General features: G+C 43.6%; 1 protein-coding gene across 1 annotated transcript in view; it reads left to right on the top strand.

Annotated features, from left to right (window-relative positions):
* The window catches only part of myo3b (myosin IIIB), a 153,907-nt gene that overhangs the window by 11,816 nt on the left and 119,069 nt on the right, over positions 1 to 23,022 (top strand). The window contains 4 exon segments of the mRNA XM_042067829.1: positions 15,603 to 15,786; positions 18,878 to 19,012; positions 19,427 to 19,531; positions 20,211 to 20,310. Coding sequence (XP_041923763.1) covers positions 15,603 to 15,786; positions 18,878 to 19,012; positions 19,427 to 19,531; positions 20,211 to 20,310 — 524 coding nt within the window.

Below are 23,022 nucleotides of genomic sequence, written 5' to 3'. Positions count from 1 at the left end.
TTCCATCTTCAGGATCATCACTTCAGTCTTCATGGTGGTCAGGTCTGTGTGTTGTGCTGCAGTGTCTGTCTTCATGTGCTCCAGGTCAGTGTCCAGTCTGGTTTTCAGCACTGCCAGCTCTGTTTGTTGGGCTGCATTTTCAGCCTGCGTCTTTTGCAGTTCAGCTTTGGTGTTCTGTAGCTCATTCTGGTTGACAGTCAGCAGCACTCTCAGCTCCACCACCATGTCTCTAAGTTTCCTGAGCTCAGCAGAGACGTCCAGCTGGGTAGTGACTGCAGCAGCAGCAGCAGCCCCAGTGCTCTGGCTCTTTGTCTGAACTTCAGTCTGGGTGCTCTGAGTCTGAGCTCCACACATGGAGAAGAGCAGCACCAGCAGTGTGATGACGGCCCTCATCTTTAAGGACGCTCTCTGTCTCTCACTCTCAGTAGTAGCTGCCGTAGTAATAACTGTACAGTAGCAGCAACAGTGGTACTGATACTAGTCTTAGCAGCAGTGGTACTAATAGTCTTAGCAGCAGCAGTGGTACTAATAGTCTTAGCAGCAGTGGTACTAATACTAGTCTTTGCAGTTTGTAAGTTTCACCTTTGAGTCTCCCTCCTTTATATGCCTCAGTTGCTCGTTATCATAGATATTTGTGTTACTCTTGGGGTGAAATAAAGTCCAGGGGCACTGGCAATATTTATACGTTTTAGATAAACAGATTTTTCCCAGGACTTATCTGTGAATTCAGTTATCTGTGTTGTGGGGAAATATTAACCCATCATGTAGGACAGGTGGGGCTCAAAGTCTTCATTTCAGTTTTTTAGGAAATTATTTCAGTGGTAATTTTATTTTTGCCAAATTTTGCCAATAATGTGTTTTTTACGTACTTAAATAGTATTTATTCTTCACATCTAACCACTCAGGAGTCAAACAGTGATCACTAGCCTGTCTGTCATGTCATGAGTTGTGAATGCATGAGTGTGTTTGGGGAGAACACTAGAGGGAGGGGTGCTGGGTGTCACATCAACAAACAGCTGCCATGTCCACTGATTACACTGCTCTTTTGGTGTGAGAGCGCCATCATGGACAACACTTGTTAATTTGCCCATTTGTCCCTGGGCACTGAGTACAATTATGATATGGGCAAATATAATGCTGTGTTTTTATTATTGTCATAGGGAAGACCATAATGTAGGAGAGATTTAGTCCCCTGAGTCCTCCCCTCTCCCAAACCAAAGCTGATTGAAGAGGAGATGAATGAGAGCTGCACTGGGTGGTGTTTATGAGATCTGCACTGGGTGGTGTTTATGAGAGCTGCACTGGGTGGTGTTTATGAGAGCTGCACTGGGTGGTGTTTATGAGATCTGTAGGGCTCTCGGTTGTTTCTTTCTGCCATCCATTCGCTGCTGACCACAGCTACATTTTGCATTGTACGGATAGTGAACACATTTAGTGATGGTGTACACACGTTTTATTTCATGTCCCCATTTCACCCCTCAGTCTTTAGATACAGGGTGTAATGGGCCTTGAAGGGATTGGATGCTGCCCAGTCCACTGATTATACTGGAGATTTGATATGCTTGAGACCGTTATCAGACAAAACACTTGGTCACTTTCAGCATGGAATATATCCATGGCCACTGATCAAATAAGAATACCTGAATCATGATGTTCCTCAGAATTTATCACTGACAATTTGTCCCTCACTTGCCTTCACATTTTGTTGTTTTTCATTTATATGTTGTTTATGTTTTTAAATACATGGTAGTTTGTTTTTTAAATGTTGCATGATAATTTTGTTTTCTAAATCAGTTGTCATAAGTCATTCCTAAGCCTCTGTAAGAGGAAAGAGGAAAACAGAATGCTGTGGTGGAGGTGTCATTATTCAGGCGGCTGTGAAATGGGCTTGGGTTGTTTTTTTTATTCTGCTGTATCTTAGGATCACAGCAGTGTTTCCCAGACATTGACTTATTTGTGGCGGCCCACCACAATATCAACATTGACCACCACAAAATGATTTTCCAGGTTCTACTAAAAATTGTGCTTAAATCTAGTTAGCATCATAACCATGCTGTGCTAATTTGTTAAAAACTGTTGCATTCAAGTTAATTCTGCAAACCTGCCACCACAAATAGAATTCAATTCTGTGGGAAACACTGCACAGTATGCTCCTTATGACAGTAGAGTATTATGTCATAACTTGGTTGTATTTAATATTCAGTGGAAAAGTGAATCCAAAAGTCTTATATTTGACCAAAGCGTTGTGAGGTGCATGGCCTCCTGTTTACAAATAGGAGAAATATTTTATGCTAATCCTGAACATCCTACATTCCCTATTAGCAACCATCTCAGTCAGCCATTGTGTTGAGAAAGAGAATGTATGTGTGTGTGTGTCTCTCTCTCTCTGTCTCTCTCTCTCTATCTCTCTCTCTCTCTCTCTCTCTCTCTCTCTCTCTGTCTGTGTGTGTGTGTGGGGGTTGTTGTCCTTTGGTAGACTGATGTGTCCAAGGTCTGTGTTTATTCAGTCAGTCGATCATCCTTTGTTCAGTCAGAGTTTAGTAAAAAGGCAGGAGAGGCCAGACTGACATCTGTGAATGAACCCACTTAAAGAAAATGACTGGATGCTTCTGCAACTATGTGCGTCTTCTCAATTCAAGCAATTCAAGTGTGTGTGTTTGTGTGTGGTAGTGGTTGTGGTTTTGAGTGAGTGAGTCTCTCTCTCTCTCTCTCTCTCTCTCTGTACAGTATGTTTGTGTGTGGTAGTAGTAGTGGTTTTAACTGAGTGAATCTCTCTCTGTCTCTCTCTCTCTCATATGTGTGTGTGATCATCTTTCACCTGTGGCCCATTTACCTACATGTTCCCCACTGTGTGTTGGTGCCCATAGCAACCTTTTGAAGCAGGTGTGTGTGTGTGTGTGTATGTGTGTGTGTGTGTTTGCGCACACATATGTGACTAGGGCATCATGTGTGTATGTATATTGTTTCACTACCTTGCCTTGAGTGTCCTCATTAGTGCAGTGCTGGGTTCCTGATGTGGGTTAGCATCACAGACGACGCTGTGTATTCCCCTAATAGGACTAGCACTGGCCGATCTGACAATGCTGGAAACACAACACATGTCGTTTAAAAATGTTTTTCCACACTTTCAGTAAAAGTATCTGGTCATGAAAGTATCTGAAGGTGTGCATAGTGTGAGTTTCCCCAACCAACACTGTCTATTTACATTAAATTTACTCATTTAGCTGACGCAATCATTCAAAACAACTTATAAATTGGATACACAGTGTCTTTGTATCCACAGATAAAACTAAAAAAATAACAGTGTGGCAATTGACCTGCATCACTAACTAGACAGACACACAGAGAGGGTAGTGGCAGATAAAGATCATGTCATAGTCATGTGACCTCCTCCTCAGATACTAACACATCCACTTCCTGGTTACCTGTGTAACCCGAGAGACTAATATCGGCCCCCATTATGATGGCTCACATCTGGTGCCTGAATATTTAAAGGCAGATCGCGTGGCAGAATACAAGCGGATAAATAATTTAGCCTGTTTGATTAGCATTATGTCCAAGAGACCACACTAGCACTCCACATACAAACTCAACGTCAGATCTGGAGAACTGGACAGTCAACTGCATTTATAAGACAGGTACTGTAGGTTGGCTTTGAATGATTTTAAAAATAGGTTAATGTTGTTTTTTTTATTCTTTTTTCATTTTTTTGATTCTATTTAAGTTTTGAAATATGTGTGTTTTGGTTTGCTATTTTCTGAAAGAGCTGTAAGGTGACTGTGTCACGTGGTGCTGGAGATGTTGAGGATCCTGAACCTTTCAGTTTCAAAGCAAATTCTGAATATGGAGAGAGATTTTTTTCAGCTGAGTTTTGTGATAACTTGTGAATTTTTCTGAGCGTTTGGCAAGAAAAAAATGCATTGGTATGGCTTGTTTAGAACTGCAGTGGCTTGTCTGTTGTGGGGTTGTTCTTAATCACTGCTGTAGTGAAGGAGTCTCCTCTTTAGTCATTTTTGTGGTACAGTACATGATTCCACTGAGTTTCCCTGTGGCAGTTGCAGATATGGATTTGTGTGTGTGTGTGTGTGTGTGTGTGTGTGTGTGTGTGTGTGTGTGTGTGTGTGCTTTCATGTCTTTAAAAGGGAAACAGACGGGATCCTGCTGAGGGTTGTGTTTGTGTCGCTACTGTCTGTCGCTTGCTGCTAGCAACCAGTGAAAGTTAATATCGCCGCGAGGCTATCGGGTAGCACTGGAGACCACTGCCGAGTCATGCCTTCAAGGAACCTGACCCACTGAGCACACACACCAAAGCCCACCTTAAGGGAGAATAATAAAGCGATAATGATAATAATAGTAATAACAATACAACTTAGAGCAGAACAATGTAATAGTTTTACCCTGAATTGATGACTTCAATCCCATTTTTGATGATGCACAGACTTACAGTATAGTACGCAGAATTGTGTCGTACCCATGCACTCTCAGAATGCCTGGTATTGCACTATGAAGCTTTGGTGTTGGTCAGTTCTCAACACATAGGGTGCACCCTAAGCCTGTGATCTGGTACTATGAACCAGAAGTGGTGAAATCTCTTCCAAATCTCTTCCAGCTCTTACTTATGGTCAACTTACTTATGGTGTGCTGGGGGTGGCTTTGTTGTTAGAGGGGATGCATCCGGAGACTTCTTCTTCTTCTTATTTTTCTTTTTACCTTTTTGTGCACGCTATTCAGCCCAAACCGCTGAATGTACAAATTTGGTTGTAATTAATAGTGTATTTTTCCCCCATAGACTTGAATGGGGGCTGTGATGTCATAATAGAGCCAGCTGCGCTCGTTAAGTAGTTCTCAGAGCAGTTCCCAGGCTAATCAGAACACTGGCACAGGTGTTGGCACAGGTGAGTTGATGTTGGAATGTGAAACACCTTGAATGTGATATCTCAAGAATGCCATGTCACACAAGATTCAAATTTGGTTACTCCAAAAGCACCTTTGCAGGTATCACAATTACCCTACCAACCAGCTAGCAGCAAGCTCAACAGCCCCACCAACACCCTAACCAGCAGATTGCACCCCCTCGTGTAATTCGTCGGAATTGCATTTCTAGTTGGCTTATGAGACATGTTTTGGTGTGTGTGTGTGTGTGTGTGTGTGTGTGTGTGTGTGTGTGTGGTTTCTAGATTGCACATACATGGTTGAAAGATCAGGAGGGGAATTATAATATGTTGTGTTATTACTGCAGCTTGCCTGGATTTGATCAGTACAGGGGGACACAGACAACAATATGCAATATGTATTATTGAGTATTTTTATCATTACTTTCCTTTTTATTTTTGACAACATTCACACTGTAGCTCACTTTGAAGACACACAATATTGTAGCTGCTGTTTGTGATGCTGGCTGAGGATTAACCTTTGTGTGAGTTTTTCCATGGTCCAGGAAACGACTGAATGCGAGTCAAAGCGTTTTTTTATTATTATTTGTTTTGTGTTGAATGTGAGAGTTGTCATTTCTGTTTGCTGTTTAATCATGTCTCCTCTCTATGTTTCTGAGGACGGGTGTCTCTTTAGAGCCCCTTGAATCAACCTGGCCTCTGACACGGTGAAGGACGTGTTCAAGGTCATCGGTCAGCCAGTGATGGAGTTTATGACACTCTGTGGGTCTGCCACAGCAGACGAATGAAGGGATATGAAATATCCATCAGATATTAGGCCCGCAACAGCATCAGTCACTCAGTCAGACTCACTTACAACCCATTACTCTCAGATGAGAGAAAGAGGGAGAGAAAGGGGAAGGTGAAGAGTGATTAGAGAGAGGGATGGAAAGAGAGAGAGAGAGAGAAGGAATGAGGTAAAAAAGGAATGAGAGTAGGATGACGAGAGGGGTAGAGAGGTAGAGTGAGGAGGACTGAGAAAAAGTTAGAGTGAGTTGAGGGAAGAGAGAAAAGAGTTAAAAAGAGACAGATTAGCGATTGAAGGGATGATAGAGAAAAGACAGACAGATGCGAAGAGAGGCGAGAGTGTTTCAGAAGAAATGGAGAGTAGAGAGGTCAGAGAGAGGAAAGTAGGAAGAGAGAGAGGAGAAAGAGAGAGAGGGAGAGATAAGGAGAGAGATATGGAGAGAGAGAGAGAGCCCTCCCAGACTTCAGACTCCCAGAATCATTTGATGTTCCTCTCCCGCTTTCCTCTTGGTGGGATGGAATAAATGTTTCCCCTCCTCCAGGGTCATCCTGTGTGTGTGTGTGTGTGTGTGTGTGTGTGTGTGTGTGTGTGTGTGAGAGAGAGTGAGAGAGAGAGAGAGACAACGTCCATGCCTCAGGGCCGTGACAGATGGAATACAAACAGCCCCAAAAAAGATGGAAAAACATAAAGATTTGCAATGGGAAAGGACAGATGAAACGTTGTCATAGGTTAATAAATTGCTCCTGTTTGCTGTACTGGTAACTTGGCTGTGTGTGTGTGTGTGTGAGAGTGGGTATGCGCCTGTGTGTGTGTGCATGTGTGTGAGTGCTTGTGCTTATGTTGTATCCCCCTTTGTGTGTGTAGGTAGTCTTCCTGTGTGTGTGTGTGTGTGTCTGTGTCTGTCTTTGTCAGTGTTTGTGTGTGTCTGTCATGCATACTCATTGTCTCAAGCGTGCAGATTTCCTTTTGCTGTTGTAGCATTGTACTGTCAGAAGAACACTCTTCCCTGTTTATGAAGGATGATCAGTGCCTTGTACACTTGTGTTGTTTGCAGTGAATTTACTACCTTCACACAACAGTTTTGAGTAGAATTGTAGTTGAGGTGTGTGTGTGTGTGTGTGTGTGTGTGTGTGTGTGTGTGTGTGTGTGTGTGTGTGTGTGTGTGTGTGTGTGTGTGTGTGTGCGCAGACACAACTGTACAAGCAGTTCGAGGAGTGTGCTGGATGTGTTCTGGCCGTATTGTGTGTGTTCCCTTTTGTTCCATGTTTTGTTGCTGTGGTGGTTAGGGTGAACACACACACACACACACACACACACACACACACACACACACACACACACACACACACTCACACTAGAGTTTGGCTACCCAACCTGAGCCTGATGGGACCCGACGGGTCGGGTCAGGTTTGGACAAATATTTAGACATTATACTTGGGTTCCGTTCAGGTTTGGACACATGAATTGGACGTCATTACACTCTAAAAAATGCAAGTACTTTAAATTACCTTAAATTTCAGAAAGGCTTTATATGTAATCTCTTTAAGAATATGTTGACTATGGCATTCTGGGAACAAAGTTCCGGTAATACATGGGCTTCGGAAAAACCTTTTTCCCAGTGAAAACGTCATCATTCATGCCACGTAATGTGTGAGTCAGAGGTCGGAAACTGGGGCAAGAATTTTAAAAAAAATTTTTTTATTACATACAAAAATCACCATACAAATGATAACAAACAGGAGCACAAAATACACAACACAAGGAGGACATAATATCAGAACATATACATATAGTGTATGAAATGCGCTATATAAATAAACTTGACTTGACATGACTTAGGTCTGTCAGCTTTGGTGCATTCATGGCATCTGGGAATGACAAGGACCGCCCCCGTGATTACTTTGTTTTTCCCACAGCGAGTGTTCATGTGCTTTGCCATCGGAATGTGTGACAAACACGGATGCCACGACAAAGGTGAAAACATACGCTCACTAATCCTAAATAAACAACTGTATTTGCTTAAAATGTAGTGTAAGATGCTTGTAAAAGAAAGATATGCAGCTTTCAAGTGACAAAAACGGCAAATTCCCAAGTTCACATTAAAACTGTTGGACATAAAAGGCCACATGGACTACAAACAAACTACAACGTGATGACAAAAGTGATGACGAGCCCCTAACTGGGCAACTCTGTTAGCAAAATCTAGCCCCAGTTTACACATTACGTGACGTGAATGATGCGGAATGATGATGTTTTCACTGGGAAAAAGTTTTTTCTGATGCTTATGAACCCTAGGTGAAGCTAGTAGTAGACCAGTTCCAACTAGCCATTCCATTGAACCCCATTCAATTTGGCACCACTTTGACATCAAATAACGTTACAATTGAAGCGTTTTAAGCCTTTATATGAACTTTTACTATTTTCGGAGTAATACAACATTGTGTGATTGGCGTCATAACCTCGTAATTTACAAAATGAGCATGCGACCACCACAGAGCGGGTTAAAGCGTTGCACAGGAGCAAAATAATCATAGCCTACTCTCTGGATAATTGCGAAAGCATCGGACCACAACATTTGATGGATTGACAGTAGGCTATGAATGTGGCGAGTGCTGTTTATATGAAATCACATTTATTCTACGAACAGCTAGGACATTTAAGAAAAGTAAATGTAGACGTGGTGGTAACGAAGTAAGGGGCTACATTAGCCCAATCTCTCGGTGCAGCTATCATAAGAGTTACACGAGTCAGACTACATGCTTACAGAGCCCGTTTATGAAGAGCCGGATCACTCCCTATTAACTCCATTGTACCTGCAATCTGTTGCAGTTCCGCTAGGGGCGATCACGAATAAGTGCAAAAACAATGGGGGTCTATGGAGCTAGACGGCTAAATTTGTCTCTTTCACCTGGTTGTCGTTGAGAAATTGAATATTTGATTGTGGTTTCTGCAAGCTCAATATGGATTATAGGTCAAAAGTTGAATGAACGAGTAGTCACGTCCTTTCGATTTCTTACAGGTTGGGTCGTTGTTGCCCACAACACACTAGCTTTCTGCTAATGAATGACGTCATTGACACATTTGAAAGGCTTTTTAGAACAAATAAGTGACTCAAAAAATATAATACTCAGCGGTTTGTATTTTCTCTGCCCCCTCTTTCGACTGCAACATTCGAATTTCTGGGCAAAAAAATGATATCCCGAGAAAAGTGGATTTGAGGGGTACAGCTCCATAGGCCTCCATTCATTCTGCACTTATTCGTGAGCGCCCTCATGTGGAATCAGAAAAGGAACTGCAACCAGTTCAGAAACCGGAAGTTTCCCGAGAGTGGCGGTTCTCCCCTTATTAGACATTCTCTGGTGCTTACATTACATCTACGTCCCCTGAGCCAGCGCAGAAAGCCTCGTCGACCAATAGGAAACGGTTGAAATCGCTTCACTTTGCTTCACCATCTTGACTGACGTCTACGTGAGGACCCTGTCCATATCTTTTACTGTCTATGACAGAAAGTACCCAAAAGTGCCATCTTTGCCCATATAAAGATATCTGGGAGACTGGGTAGTACCCTTAAAGTACAGATTAGTACCTTTTTAGGGTATATACAGGTACATTTTAGTCATTGCAGGTACACAAGTGGGTACAGATGGCTAGGGTACAAAAAAGTACCTGCATTCATGGATACAATATTGTTCTTCAAAGGGGTACTGCCCCAGCGACAAGCATTTGTACCAACTTAGCTACACACTGGTACTTGCATTTCTTAGGGTGTGGTCCTCCAGAACTCTCATAACGTGTCTCTCTCCTCTTCTCTGCCTGCCCCATGCCTGCTGCCCATAACGTGTCTCTCTCCTCCTCTCTGCCTGCTGCCCATAACGTGTCTCTCTCCTCCTCTCTGCCTGCTGCCCATAACGTGTCTCTCCTCCTCTCTGCCTGCCTCATGGCTGCTGCCCAGTCTAAAAGGGATGGCAGAGAAGGCTGAAGTAAATGACATAAACAAACGCCTCCTTCTGTTCATAAAACTGCATTCATTGCAGACAACACAAGTGTATAAGGCACTGATCTAAGGCACTGAGGGCCAGATTTACTAACGCTTTTGCGCCCATTTCAGGCGTATTTGTTTCGCAATGTGCGTGTAAAATCATTGCGAGGTATGTACAAACAGGCCGCAATGATGTAAAAGCGCAAACTGCCTGTCGCGGGAGCTGAAAGTGGCACATTGCGATTGTCATGTCATGCATATGCATTCATGGGAGGATCCAGGGGAAAGTGGGAGTTTAGCGTAAAAAGATGGGAGGGGAAGAGTAAAGAGCGCCTAATTATGTATTCCGTGGTATGTACAAAGACTGCTCCTGAAAGCGCACGTCTATTCTGCGCCTAAATACTTCCGCCTTGTAAAAGCAGGTGTTAATCCACATTGCAGTTCAATGCGTCAATAAGAGAACCTTTCAAAGACAACAGAATCGCTATTTAGAACACCAGTTTTTGTGGTGAAAGTATTTGTACTACCAAAAGCAACCTTAACTTTCGTTGGCCTTTCGCATGTCTTACTTTCACGTCATTCACTTAAACTTTCATACTTGCTAGATTTGACCAATCTTCCATAGCCTACGTGCACAAGTAGTTTGAGTAGAACTACTGATCTTCATTATCTCCCTGCTTGTGGACATCTTATCATGTATGGTATTATTTCATGATCGCTAAACGTTTGATTCTTTTTAATGTTGTCATCAGTTAACTTCATTCAACTGCGCTTGTAGGCACTGCCATTCAGTTGTGGACGTTCGTAAATTGCGTTTATGGGCGGAGAGAAGGGCAGAGAAAGGCGCAGTTTACACTAAGGATTGAACGATTGATAAATACGACGGAAACTTGGGTCTGACAGCGCTCGCAATCTGCGGTGTGTCCATGGCGCTGATAACGCTACGTTCGCAAATGTACGTACATCTGGCCCTGAGTTTTCTGCATGCTTGATACCTTGTGTATGCATGACATACTGTACACTCACAGACGCATGCACACAAACATACACACACACACACACACACACACACACACACACACTCACACACACACACACACATACACACACAGACATACACACATACATGAAAGCCAATAAGAAGGGTGAATCATAATAACAATAGCTTATCCGTGGATCTGATTGAATAAGTAATAACTATTTCAATGATTTCAACGATTTAATAAAAAATCATAAATGTATGAACAAATAAGTTAAGTCAGTAAACATCTCATAAGTTAAGTCAGTAAACATCTCATGTTTACCATTTCCCAGCAGCAGATCCATTGTATGAATTGTGTCTTTGCAAAACTGAAGCAGTTGCACTGCCGTAGATCTCACCATTGTCCATGAGGGCAGTGGTACTGGTTAGGGCTTCGGGCTTGTAAACTAAGGGTTGCCAGGTCGATCCCCGACTAGTAGGAACGGCTAACACCTCACTGCTCCCCGAGCACCGCTGTAGCAAGGCAGCTCACTGCTCCGGGTTAGCGTGTGCTTCGCCTCACTGTGTGTGCTCTGTGTGTTCACTAATTCACGGATGGGATAAATGCAGAGACCAAATTCCTTGTATACGTACAGTAAGTATACTTGGCCTAGAAACCTGATTTACGATGAGAAACAAGAAAAAAAGCAACAGACATTTTCTGTTCTTCCAAGTTGAAGAGCCTATACAGTATCTTGTCCATGTTTAAGTGTTTGTGTTTCAGTGTTTAACAGCTTGTTAAGAGCTTGTGCTTCTGTGTGTAAGAGCTCATTAAGAGCTTGTGCTTCCATGATAAACAGCTTGCTGCCCTTCCTGGTTGGTGAATTTCTTCCTCCATGTTGAAGAGTGTGTGAGCTCCTGTGTAGGAGATGTTGTCTAAGCTCCTCTCTCTCCTCCAGCTGATGCTGTCTGCAGCTTTGTTGCGCTTCAGTGACCGTTCCCATGCCAACAGTTACCTTCTTAGGAGCCCTCAGAGGGAATTGTGGGTATAGCTGATAAGGCACAGGCCCCTCCAAGAGGGACATCTTGCCACAGTACAGGGGTCAGATCCCTGGAGGATAATCTGACCCACCTGACCCCCCCCCCCCCCAAAAAGAAAAAAGAAAAACAAGTATCAGAGGTTTTCCAAAAACTGAAATGAAAGAGAGAGGCTAAGTTTAAATCATACATTTTATATGTGCCAAATGTATTATGCCAAAACCATACCAAACAGATGGATACAGGAATGACCGACCTTGTTGAATGCGAAGGAGACTACAGCACTCACTGTGACTCAGCTCCCTGGAGGGTAACATGGGTTCATCTGACCAAAAACAAAAGGGCTCCTCTCAGTTCACATGACCAAAGTGAAAATGTCCCTTGTCGTAGGTGGTGCCTGCGTGGTTGCAGTGGGAGGGTGTTGTGGTGTTTGGCCGTGGCGGGCGGGCGCACTGGTGGAAGCGGTCGGTCAGTATGGAGCTAATCTGCTGCTAATCCAATCGCCGGCGAGCGAGCAGATTACTGCATTCTTAGCGAGCGCTGACCGGATCTCTCCTCTTTCACTCTTCCCGCCCCACGGCAAACCCGAACCACTCCACTGGACACGAGCCTGCTTTATGTTTTGTTTGTTTATTAGTTTGTTTGCCTATATTTGTTTACCATGACCTGTTGAAACAGTGCAACTGAGTGGTTTATGTGCAGTGCTTTGGTAGCAGGATGGCTCAATGTAAATTGTAAGTACAGGACGTTTGGTTCTCAGCTTTGGCTTTGCAGTCTCAGTTCTGCCTAGCATGTGTGTGTGTGTGTATGTACAGTATGTATGTGTGTGTGTATGTACAGTGTGTGTGTGTGTGTGTGTGTGTGTGTGTGTGTGTGTGTGTGTGTGTGTAAGTGTGTTTGTATTTGTATGTATATAAGTGCACGTGTGTGTTTGTCTGTGAGCATGCTTTTGCTTGCATGCATGCGTGTGTGTGTAAGTGTGTGTGCACGCTAGGCGTTTGCAGGCAGTGTGTGCTGGTTGCGTGCCTGGGTTTAAGCCTGTTAAGTGGCTCCCGTTGGCAGCAGTGGAGGTGCTACTGAGATCAGGCCCAGCGGCACGCTGCCGCTACTTCCTTATTTAGACCACACAGCTGACCTGACCTGAGCTCTGTGTGTGTGTGTGTGTGTGTGTGTGTGTGTGTGTGTGTGTCTGAGCTAACCTCATGGTCCCTGCCTCAAAGTGCATGGCCAGGTGCATGGCTGTCATGGGGTGTGTGAGGTGCTGTCTGTCTGTTTGTCTACTGTGTTGTGTGTGTTTGTGTGGTGCGTTTGTGCATGTGTCTAAAAACAGATTTGATGAAGTTTGATGCAGGCATATAAAAGGACCACCATGACAAGGGTGCTGTGTTTGGCTGCATGTGTGTGTGTGTGTGTGTGTGTGTGTGTGTGTGAACCTCTGACTTGTAAGTGTCAAGCACTAATGCAAAGCTGATTGTGATGGATGGCTCTGGTGCAGGTGTTCAGTGCAGGTGTTCAGTACAGGTGCCTTGAACATTGTCTGTGTTCTTATGCCCATTCCTTTGCATGCCTATGCAAATGCAGATCAAATGTGTCTGAGTGTGTGTGTGTATGTGTGTGTGTGTGTGTGTGTGTGTGTCTACAGTATGTGTGTGCGCACGTCTTTGTGTGTGTGTGTGTGTGTGTGTGTGTGTGTGTGTGTGCACGTCTGTGTGCGTGTGTGTGTGTGTGTTTGAGTGTATGTGTGTGTGTACGTATGTGTGTGCGCACGTCTCTGTGTGTGTTTGAGTGTATGTGTTACACTCAAATGCACCGATTGCAATTTTCTGGGCCGATACCGATTTCCGATTTTTCATAGAGTTTGACCTGCCGATACCGATTTTAGCCGATTCCGATTTCATTTCTTCTAACCATTTTACAGCACACACACAAATAGTTATTTTCTATCTTTTCTTTGATAGAACATGTTAATATAGACGTGTAATCAACTTATCAATGATGAAATGGCTGTTAAAAAAAATGGAACCGGTGAGCAGACAGATTCTTTTTCAAGTCTAACTTCAGATGCAGTATCAAATTATGGATTAAGTTAAGTTATGGAACACCCATTTTATGCTTCTCACATCCAATATCCAACTAAAGATTTAAGAACAATTTTCATGATACATTTGAACATACTACCATGTAACATATTTTCTTATGCATTGATGAATTTATGGGAGGGCGAGGGAAAAGTGGTAGCAGCCTAGGCTATCACGCAAACACAGGGGAGAAGTGCTAATAGCGATTAGGTGCTCCACCATATGAAAACAGTGCACGTCTGTTTTGCGGTGAAAGATTTAAATCCAAATTCCGATTAAATGCAGGCTTTTATTAGGCTATAGACTAATATAGTAGTCGTTTCAGAGACGACTGATTCAGTATTCAGAGCATCAGTTTTCTTCATTGTAGGCTACTATGTCAAAAGCAACTTTAACGTTTGTTTGCCTTTCTAATAGGCTATCGTTTGTTCACTTTCACGACATCCACTTCTCAATCTGCTAGACTAGGGTATTTTAAGACATAGCCCTAGTCTACGTGCAGTAAATAGAGTATTTTTTTTTCAGTGGAGTAGAACTACTAGGGCTACTGTATGTCGCTGCTTGTTGACATCTTTGATTATTTTTAATGTCGCAGTCGTTTATCTCCGTTCAGCAGGCTTGTGGTTCAGCTGTGGGCACGCAATTAGCGGCAGTGACGGGCGGTGATGAGCGATGTTTACGTAGCCTAATGAAGTGACAGCTTAGTAAATTCCACGCAGTAGGTAAAGCACAGCGTTTGCTGCATAGAAAAACTCAGTAGCCTATTAGCGCTTTCTTTGTAGCCCTACATCCAGCCCTGAGTGTTGGCCTGGTTGCTATAGCTTCTTCAAACTCAGCTGGGTGTTGTTACAATTGCGGCGCACGAGGGTATTTGACCGGCATAAAATCGGCATGTCTCAGACTGACCGGCCGTGGCTGATCACGTGAAAATCGGCCGATTCCGGTCACCAGCCGATCTATCGGTGCATCTCTAGTATGTGTGTGTGTGTGCGTGCCTGCGTGTATTTGTGTGATTAGAGGATGGTTGTTATGGCCTGACAACAATATAAAATGGGACAATACAGTTATTTTTAAAGGATAAATACATGTATTATACTAACATAAATAACATAAACAAGATAAACAAAAATGTGCCTTGTTGGTGGAATGTGCATGAATATTGTGTGTGTGTGTGTGCGTGCGTGTGTGTGTGCTTGAGTTATGTTGAGCTATGTTATATCCCTTTCGAAATATAAAGCTTTCCTTTATATGGTACAGCATCGTCATAATTAACACAACCTGTTAGAAAAATAACTTATTTTTTAAATTATTTTTAAATTAATATTTTCAGAGAAGTATTTATATTCATCAAATCACAAATAAAATAAGAAACAAGATTGTACGGAATAATTTGCAACAGTTTGCATGTGGAGTTCCATGTGAACATACAGACTCATGTTTCAGTGTGACAGCAGAATGGCTGCCCTTTTCACCTCTGAATCCTATCTCATATTTCCTTCTCTCCTCCACCCCCCCCACTTCATCCTCTCTTCCCTGCTCTCCTCTACCTTTTCTTCTTCCCCCTCCCCATGCTCCCTTCATTACCTCTTGACTCACCTTTTCCTTTTTTCTCTCTCTCTCTCCCATCCTCCTCCTCTCTCCTTCCTTCAATATCCTCTCTTTCTGTCTTTCTCTCCCTTCTTCCTCATCCTCTCTCCATCCCCTCCTCCTCCTCTCTCCTTTCTTCGATATCCTCTCCCTCTGTCTCTCTCTCCCTCCTTCTTTCTCCTCTCTCCTTTCTTTGATATCCTCTCCTTCTGTCTTTCTCATCCTCTCTTTTCTCCTCCTCCTCCTCCTCCCTCTCCCTCCTCCTGTCTCTGTGCTGCAGGAGGTCTCTGTATGGGCTGTACCCCTACAAGTCCAGTATGATTGGGCTGGAGGCTCTGTCCGACCCGTCTCTGGACTGGGACATCGTGGAGACCATCGGCAAAGGCACCTACGGCAAAGTCTACAAGGTCAACAACCGCAAGGACGGCAGTCAGGCGGCCGTCAAAGTCCTGGACCCCATCAATGTAAGGCCCCACATACACACACACAAACACACACACACACACACACACACACACACACACACACACACACACACACGCAAACACACACACACACACACATGCGCAGACACACACACACACACATGCACATACACACACAAACACAAAACACATACACACACACACACATACACACACTCACACACACACACACACACACAGAGGAGAATGAGCCCAGAGACGACACAAGGGGCAGAGTAGACATCAACGATGTTCTTCCACTTGCAGAACTTTACTAGCATTACCTTTCCCGTCACCCAGCAACCTTCCCATACGTACTCTAATATACATACAGAACACGTGGAACGTTTACGGTTCCCTGGACTGTCCATTTTCCCTCTTGTTCCCACGCAGCTTCTGACCTTTGTCAGAGAAAAAAGTATCCTGATATGTATACTGCCTATCACCCCTATATGTATACTGCCTATCATCCCTGTCATGGAAACGCAGTCATTCCATGAAATGGTACACGCCTGTGTGTGTGTGTGTGTGTGTGTGTGTGTGTGTGTGTGTGTGTGTGTGTGTGTGTGAATCTCTTTGTGTGTGTCTTACTTGCTGTTTTTCTCCCTGCTTTGCCTGCTTACTTCTGCCAGAATTCTGGTCATCACGGCAGAGTAAGTAGCTCTTCCTCTTCCTCCTCCTCCTCCTCCTCTTCCTCTCCCTCCCCTAATACTCCCCTTCTCCTGATTGGGTTTCATATGTTTATACTGTAGAGCCGTCAGTCAGTACTTTACCCACTTTGCATATTTGTCTTTCCTAATCTTTCTTTCTTTCTTTTCTTTCTCTCACTTCCTCCTCTCTCTCCCTCTCTCCATTACACACATTCTTACCTTGGTTCTGAACTCGGTTCTCTGTGGTGAAATTTAGTCTCATTTCTCTGTGATCTATGATCTTTCCCCATGGTGATTAACCTAGTAGATTTGACTCTAAATGGTGAAAGTTAGTTTGTCATGTCCAACTCTATTCAGGTTTGACAAGTTGCATAGTATAAGACCTCTCTTCACTTAACAACTAATTTGTAGTAATGAATGATTAAAGGGGAACTTGGCAACTATTTTAACTTAATAAACCCATTTCTGAAATCATTTGGATGGTTAAATTACCTGTTCCAGTGAAAATGGTGACATTCCCTGTTCCCACTAGCATCCCCAGGCGGAAAACCAACCTTGCAACATTGAGACTAAAGAAAGAAACACGTTTTAAATCGTGTTTCTTACCTTGTAACATCCAATGTGTTCTGCCGAACTTATGCTAACCGTTTCGCTATCTTGCAAACAAATCCATGTGCTTTATCATTACCTTTTTCCACAGTTTGAAATAGCATAATGCACAACTTCTCCAGCAGAGGGGGAAAGATAGCTAATCCTGCCAAGTTTCCCTTTAATGACTGTATGGCATGCATTGTCTGTATGTAGGTCTGGGATTAGAAATGTGTGGTTACAAGAGCTAAAAGCCTTACGTAATTGATTGATTGCTTAAGCCCATTGTTCCTAAAGCCACTTAACAATTAAAGTTGGATTGAGAGCATTTTACATCTTCTGCGGACCTCTTTATTCAAACAGGTGCTCCAGTCACGCACTGGGTGTCTGTCTTACAACCAACAGTGCACCCATATAAACTTTTGTCCTCCTTTCCTGTGATGATCTGTGATGATCATTGTTGCAGTCCTCCACAATGCTTACATACATATTGTACTTAGTGCTCTGCCATTCCTGTGTAGAAGATGTCAGTGAAGAATAGGCTACTGCACAGTATGTTCAGTTCAGTGCAAGTTTATTTTTTATGTCTTCGGCAGGGGAGTTTTGAACATTCTAATGATAGCATGCGTTCATGAACAATGTAAATTTCTAAAATTCCACCAGATGAGGTAAGGGATAATGTATAGAACGCCGGTCATTATTGGGAAAATAAGTCCCGACAGGGCGAACCGGACCCTGACGCACAGCGGAGGGGTCTTGTTCTGGCCTGAAGGGACTTATTTTCCCAATAATGACCGGCGTTCTCTACATTATCCCGCTTATTACACGGCTACTTGCCAAAACGAAACAATGAACTCCCCACGATATGACTCTTTAGCCTACAGTACATAGCCTAGGCTATAGCCTATTTGTTACCATTCATCGTGGCTTTTGCTGAGAAACAAATAGTTTGCAACAACATACGCTGAACTTGAATCAAACATTCTTTAGAACACAGCTGATCAATCGTCTACTTTTCACTTTTGAATGAAGTTCCAGGAGTTGCAGAGTGATATGAAAGACCTGAATTAGAAGCACAAACTCCGTTGCCATTGACAGTGGTCATTATTTTTTTCAGAGGTCCTTTAGTCGAAAATAATGACCGCTAGAACTTTGGGAAATCCCATTCAAGTCAATGGAGCGTTCTACTTGCATTGTGAAGAGCCGTGTAATAATTTATATTATTACACTTCTTAATTCAGGTCTTTCATATCACTCCGCAACTACTGGAACTTCATTCAAAAGTGAAAAGTAGACGATTGATCAGCTGTGTTCTAAAGAATGTTTGATTCAAGTTCAGCGTATGTTGTTGCAAACTATTTGTTTCTCAGCAAAAACCATGATGAATGGTAACAAATAGGCTATAGCCTAGGCTATGTAGGCTGAAGAGTCATATCGTGGGGAGTTTATTGTTTCGTTTTGGCAAGTAGCCGTGTAATAAGCGGGATAATGTCTAGAACGCCTCTCATTATCGGGAAAATAAGTCCCTTCAGGGCGGAACAAGACCCCTCCGCTGGGCATCGGGGTCCGGTTCACCCTATCGGGACTTATTTTCCCAATAATGACCGGCGTTCTATACATTATCCCTTACATATGATTTTCTTTTTTCTTTTGGACATTCTTTGGAACGTTAAATCTGCAACGGTCTAGTCACGCCGGTGCGAAGGCGTCCCCTAAAGGGTTTTTAAAATACATTGAGATGCTTTTGCTCTGGTGCACCCTGCCACCTATACACACCCTCACAGGAACCACACAGTGGAATGAATACAGCACAAGCACTGATTTTGTTGTGTTCCCCACCATCTCCCCCACAGGATGTGGATGAGGAGATCGAGGCGGAGTACACCATCCTGCGCTCCCTCTCCAACCACCCCAATGTGGTCAAGTTCTTTGGCATGTTCTACAAAACAGACAACCTCTCAGGTGGACAGCTCTGGTTGGTTCTGGAGGTGTGTTGTGGGGAGACACACACACACACACACACACACACACACACACACACACACACACACACACACACACACATACACACACACACACACACACACATACACGTATACACACACACACACACACACACACACACACACACACACACACACACACACAACCTCTCTGGTGGACAGCACTGGTTGGTCCTGGAGGTGTGTTGTTGGGAGACGGGGTTGTTTGTTTGTTTGTTTTGTCTGTTTATTTGCCTTTTTGTTTGTTTTGTCTTTTTGTCTTGTTTACAAACAGTCTCAAAACTATTAAAACAATATCATTCTCTTTTCCCATTCACGCCTCTATATCTCTGGTACTCACACACACACACACACACACACACACACACACACACGTTCTCTCCCTCTGTCTCTGTGCAGCTGTGTAATGGAGGCTCAGTCACAGAGTTGGCCAAAGGTCTGCTGATGCGTAGCAAGCATATGGAGGAGCCCGTCATCGCATACATCTTATGTGGGGCACTGCTGGTAAGACATACATACACACACACACACACATACACACACACACACACACACACACACACACACACATCATACAAACCATACACACACACACACACACACACCATACACACACACACACACACACACACACACACACACCATACACACACACACACACACACACACACACACACACACACCATACACACACACACACACACACACACACACACACACACACACACACACAAACAAACAAAGGATTTATCAAGTCAATTGGTCAGAGTTCTGTTGAGAGGGTTATGCGTTGGAGCAGTCATCCTTGCACACATGCACATAGAGTCTCATGCTCTTTCTTTCTCTCACACACACACACACACACACACACACACACACACACACACACACACACACAGAGTACAGGGAGACAGTGACCAGTCAATCCTTTAATGAAAGTCGTGGGTGGTGGGGTTTTTGTGGATTAAACCCACTTAATCCTGGACGCCCCGTACAGCAATGCGCACTGACCATGATCCGGTGACAAAGCAGCGCGTGATCAGCAGTAACTGCCCCATAATTGGCTTCTGTCCCCCGCCTGCCTTTCAAAGCCCTTCTCTTGTCTTTCCTCTCTCCTCCTCTCTCCTCCTCTCTTCTCTCCTCCTCTCTCCTCCTCTCTTGTCTTCTCCTCTTGGCACGCCAGGGTCTCCAGCATCTCCACAACAACAGAATAATCCACCGTGACGTCAAGGGCAACAATATCCTCCTGACCACAGACGGTGGAGTCAAGCTGGTCGACTTTGGTAAATGGACAACTTTCTGATGTTTTTTTAGGGCCTTTTGCCTTTATTTGGATATATAGGACAGTGCCGTTTGACAGGACACATGAGAAATGGGGTGGAATTGGGAAATGACTGCAAGTGGGACTCCATTCCATGCTTCTATTTTCATTTGACATTTGTCAACAAACGTAACTATTGTGTCTTTTGGCGATTGAGCTTGTGTCTCTGTGAAAATAGACACCTCAGCTGAAAGGCTGGGGTGGGGTGAAGTGAAAGCTCACTTTAGAGAATCCTTTTGATGCCATCACCCTGGCACTGCCAGTTCTGGTGCTTTGTGCTGTCTGCAGTGTGGCTTAACATTATGCTGTCCGTGTTCATTTGAACAACCTTATATGGAAAGCAAGTGAGAGCTGTTCTGATGAGTGCTGGCTTGCCTGCATGAGGCCTGCTTGTTCCCTTCAAGCCAGCTATACAGATGAAGCAACAAAAACACACACACACACACATTAATATGTGCACGCGCATACGCATGCACACGGGCACACACACAAACACACACATACACACACACACACATTAATATGTGCACGCACACGCGCATGCACATGCATACACGCACGCACGCACACACGCACACACGCAAGCACACACACACACACCTCAGCACTGGAAGCCTGTCTGAGCTGGTGGTGTGGGTAACATGTGCCCATTTTGGTTGATTGAAAGTGTAAGGTTGAATAATGATGTTAGAATGTTCATTTTTTGCAATATTTCCATCACACCGGTGTGTTGGCACATGCAATGGGTTGTATACATTAAGGGAAGCATCTATTATTTTTTTTCCACAGAATTACAGACGCAACTCTTTAGGATTTAATATTAGTACGCAGGCTGTCGACGGTAGAAGCAGCAAGGGAAAAATCAATATTGATATTATTGGTCAAATCCAAATATAATCTGTTGGTCAAATCAAAAAATCTCATCATTAATATGCATATATTCCTTGAAAGATACCCAATGTGAATTTATATATCCTATATATATAGTTATATCTTTATTACAATTCTTGTCTTTGGTGAGACCTGAATTCTCACTTGTATTCACAGACAGAATAAACACAATTCTTAAAGCAGCAGCTAAAACTTGATGAACGGGTGACCTAATGGCATTAAGCCCCACCTGTCTTACGTTATGAGGGACAGGTTTATACTTTTCCACAGCACTGAATAAACAGATTATGTCCTGGAAAAAACGTGTATGGTCAAATTTATTTTTGTCCCAGGACTTTTTGTCTAGTCTCACTACTACAACCACTACTACTACTACAACTACTACTGCTACGGTATGAGAGAGGCAGAGGGATACAGGTGTTAAAGTTGAGTACTGTCAACCCACATGTTGAAGAATTTCCACAGAATTACAGATGCAACTGTTTTGGATTTGATATTAGTACACAGCCTGTTGATGGTAGAAGCAGCAAAGGGAAAAATCAGTATATATATATAAGCATATTTGGTCATTATTTATATGTATGTATTCCCCAAAACATACCCAAAGCAAATTTCCTTTCACTATTTACTATTTTTATAATTAAAAGCTAAAACATAAAAAAAGGAAGGCCGTTCTGTCCTACAGGATGGGGGACAATGATAACTGAATAAACAGTTATGTCCTGAAAAATAGAACACCCAATCATCTAAATTGTATCAGTGCCCTTGGACTTCAGTTCACTTAAAGGTATAAAAAGAGGGTGTTCACAGACTCACAGACACAACTTACTGCAAATACTACCATTACTAGTAACCCATGAGAGTGACAGTGTTGTTAAAGATGAGGTCTGTCATCTCACTGCTGGTGCTGCTGTTCTCCATGTGTGGAGCTCAGACTCAGAGCACCCAGACTGAAGTTCAGACAGAGAGCCAGAGCACTGGGGCTGCTGCTGCTGTGGTCACTACCCAGCTGGACGTCTCTGCTGAGCTCAGGGAACTCAGAGACATGGTGGTGGAGCTGAGAGTGCTGCTGACTGTCAACCAGAATGAGCTGCAGAACACCAAGACTGGAATGGAGACTGAGGTAGGGACTTTGAAGATGGAGAATGCAGTGATGAAAGAAAGACTGGTTGCCAGTGAGACTAAAGTGGAGGCTCTGGGAAAGGTGATTTCAGCACAAGACACAGAGCTCACAGCTGTGAAGACGGAATTGATAAACTTAATTAAGGTGATTTCAGCACAAGACACAGAGCTGGCCGTGCTGAAGACCAGATCTGAGGAAGGAAACTAGCACAGACAGCTGATCTGATGTCAGTTACTGAGAGACTTGCAGCCACTGACACATGAAGAAAGACACTGCAGCCCAACACACAGACCTGACCACTATGAAGACTGAAGTGATGAACCTAAAGATGGAAAATGCAGCACAAGAGACCAGACTGTCTGCCAGTGAGACTGAGGTGGAGAACCTGAAGATGGAAACTGCAGCACAAGAGGCAGAGCTGACAGCAGTGAAGACCAGAGCTGACAGCCACTGAGACTGAAGTAGTGGATCTGGAGAAAGAGATCACAGAGCAACCCAAGGTGGCATTCTCAGCAGCTCTGCCTAACTCAGGATACATAGAGGCTGGGGGTACTGAGTTAAACTTGGTTTTCGATAAAACCTTTACCAATGTTGGACAGGCCTACAGCAGCATAACAGGCTTCTTCACAGCTCCAGTCAAAGGAGTCTACTACTTCAGAT

Source organism: Alosa sapidissima, chromosome 2, assembly GCF_018492685.1.
Source record: "Alosa sapidissima isolate fAloSap1 chromosome 2, fAloSap1.pri, whole genome shotgun sequence".
Classification (NCBI taxonomy): Eukaryota; Metazoa; Chordata; class Actinopteri; order Clupeiformes; family Clupeidae; genus Alosa; species Alosa sapidissima.
Note: the sequence above shows the minus strand (reverse complement) of the source record. Positions and strands in the feature narration are given on the sequence as shown.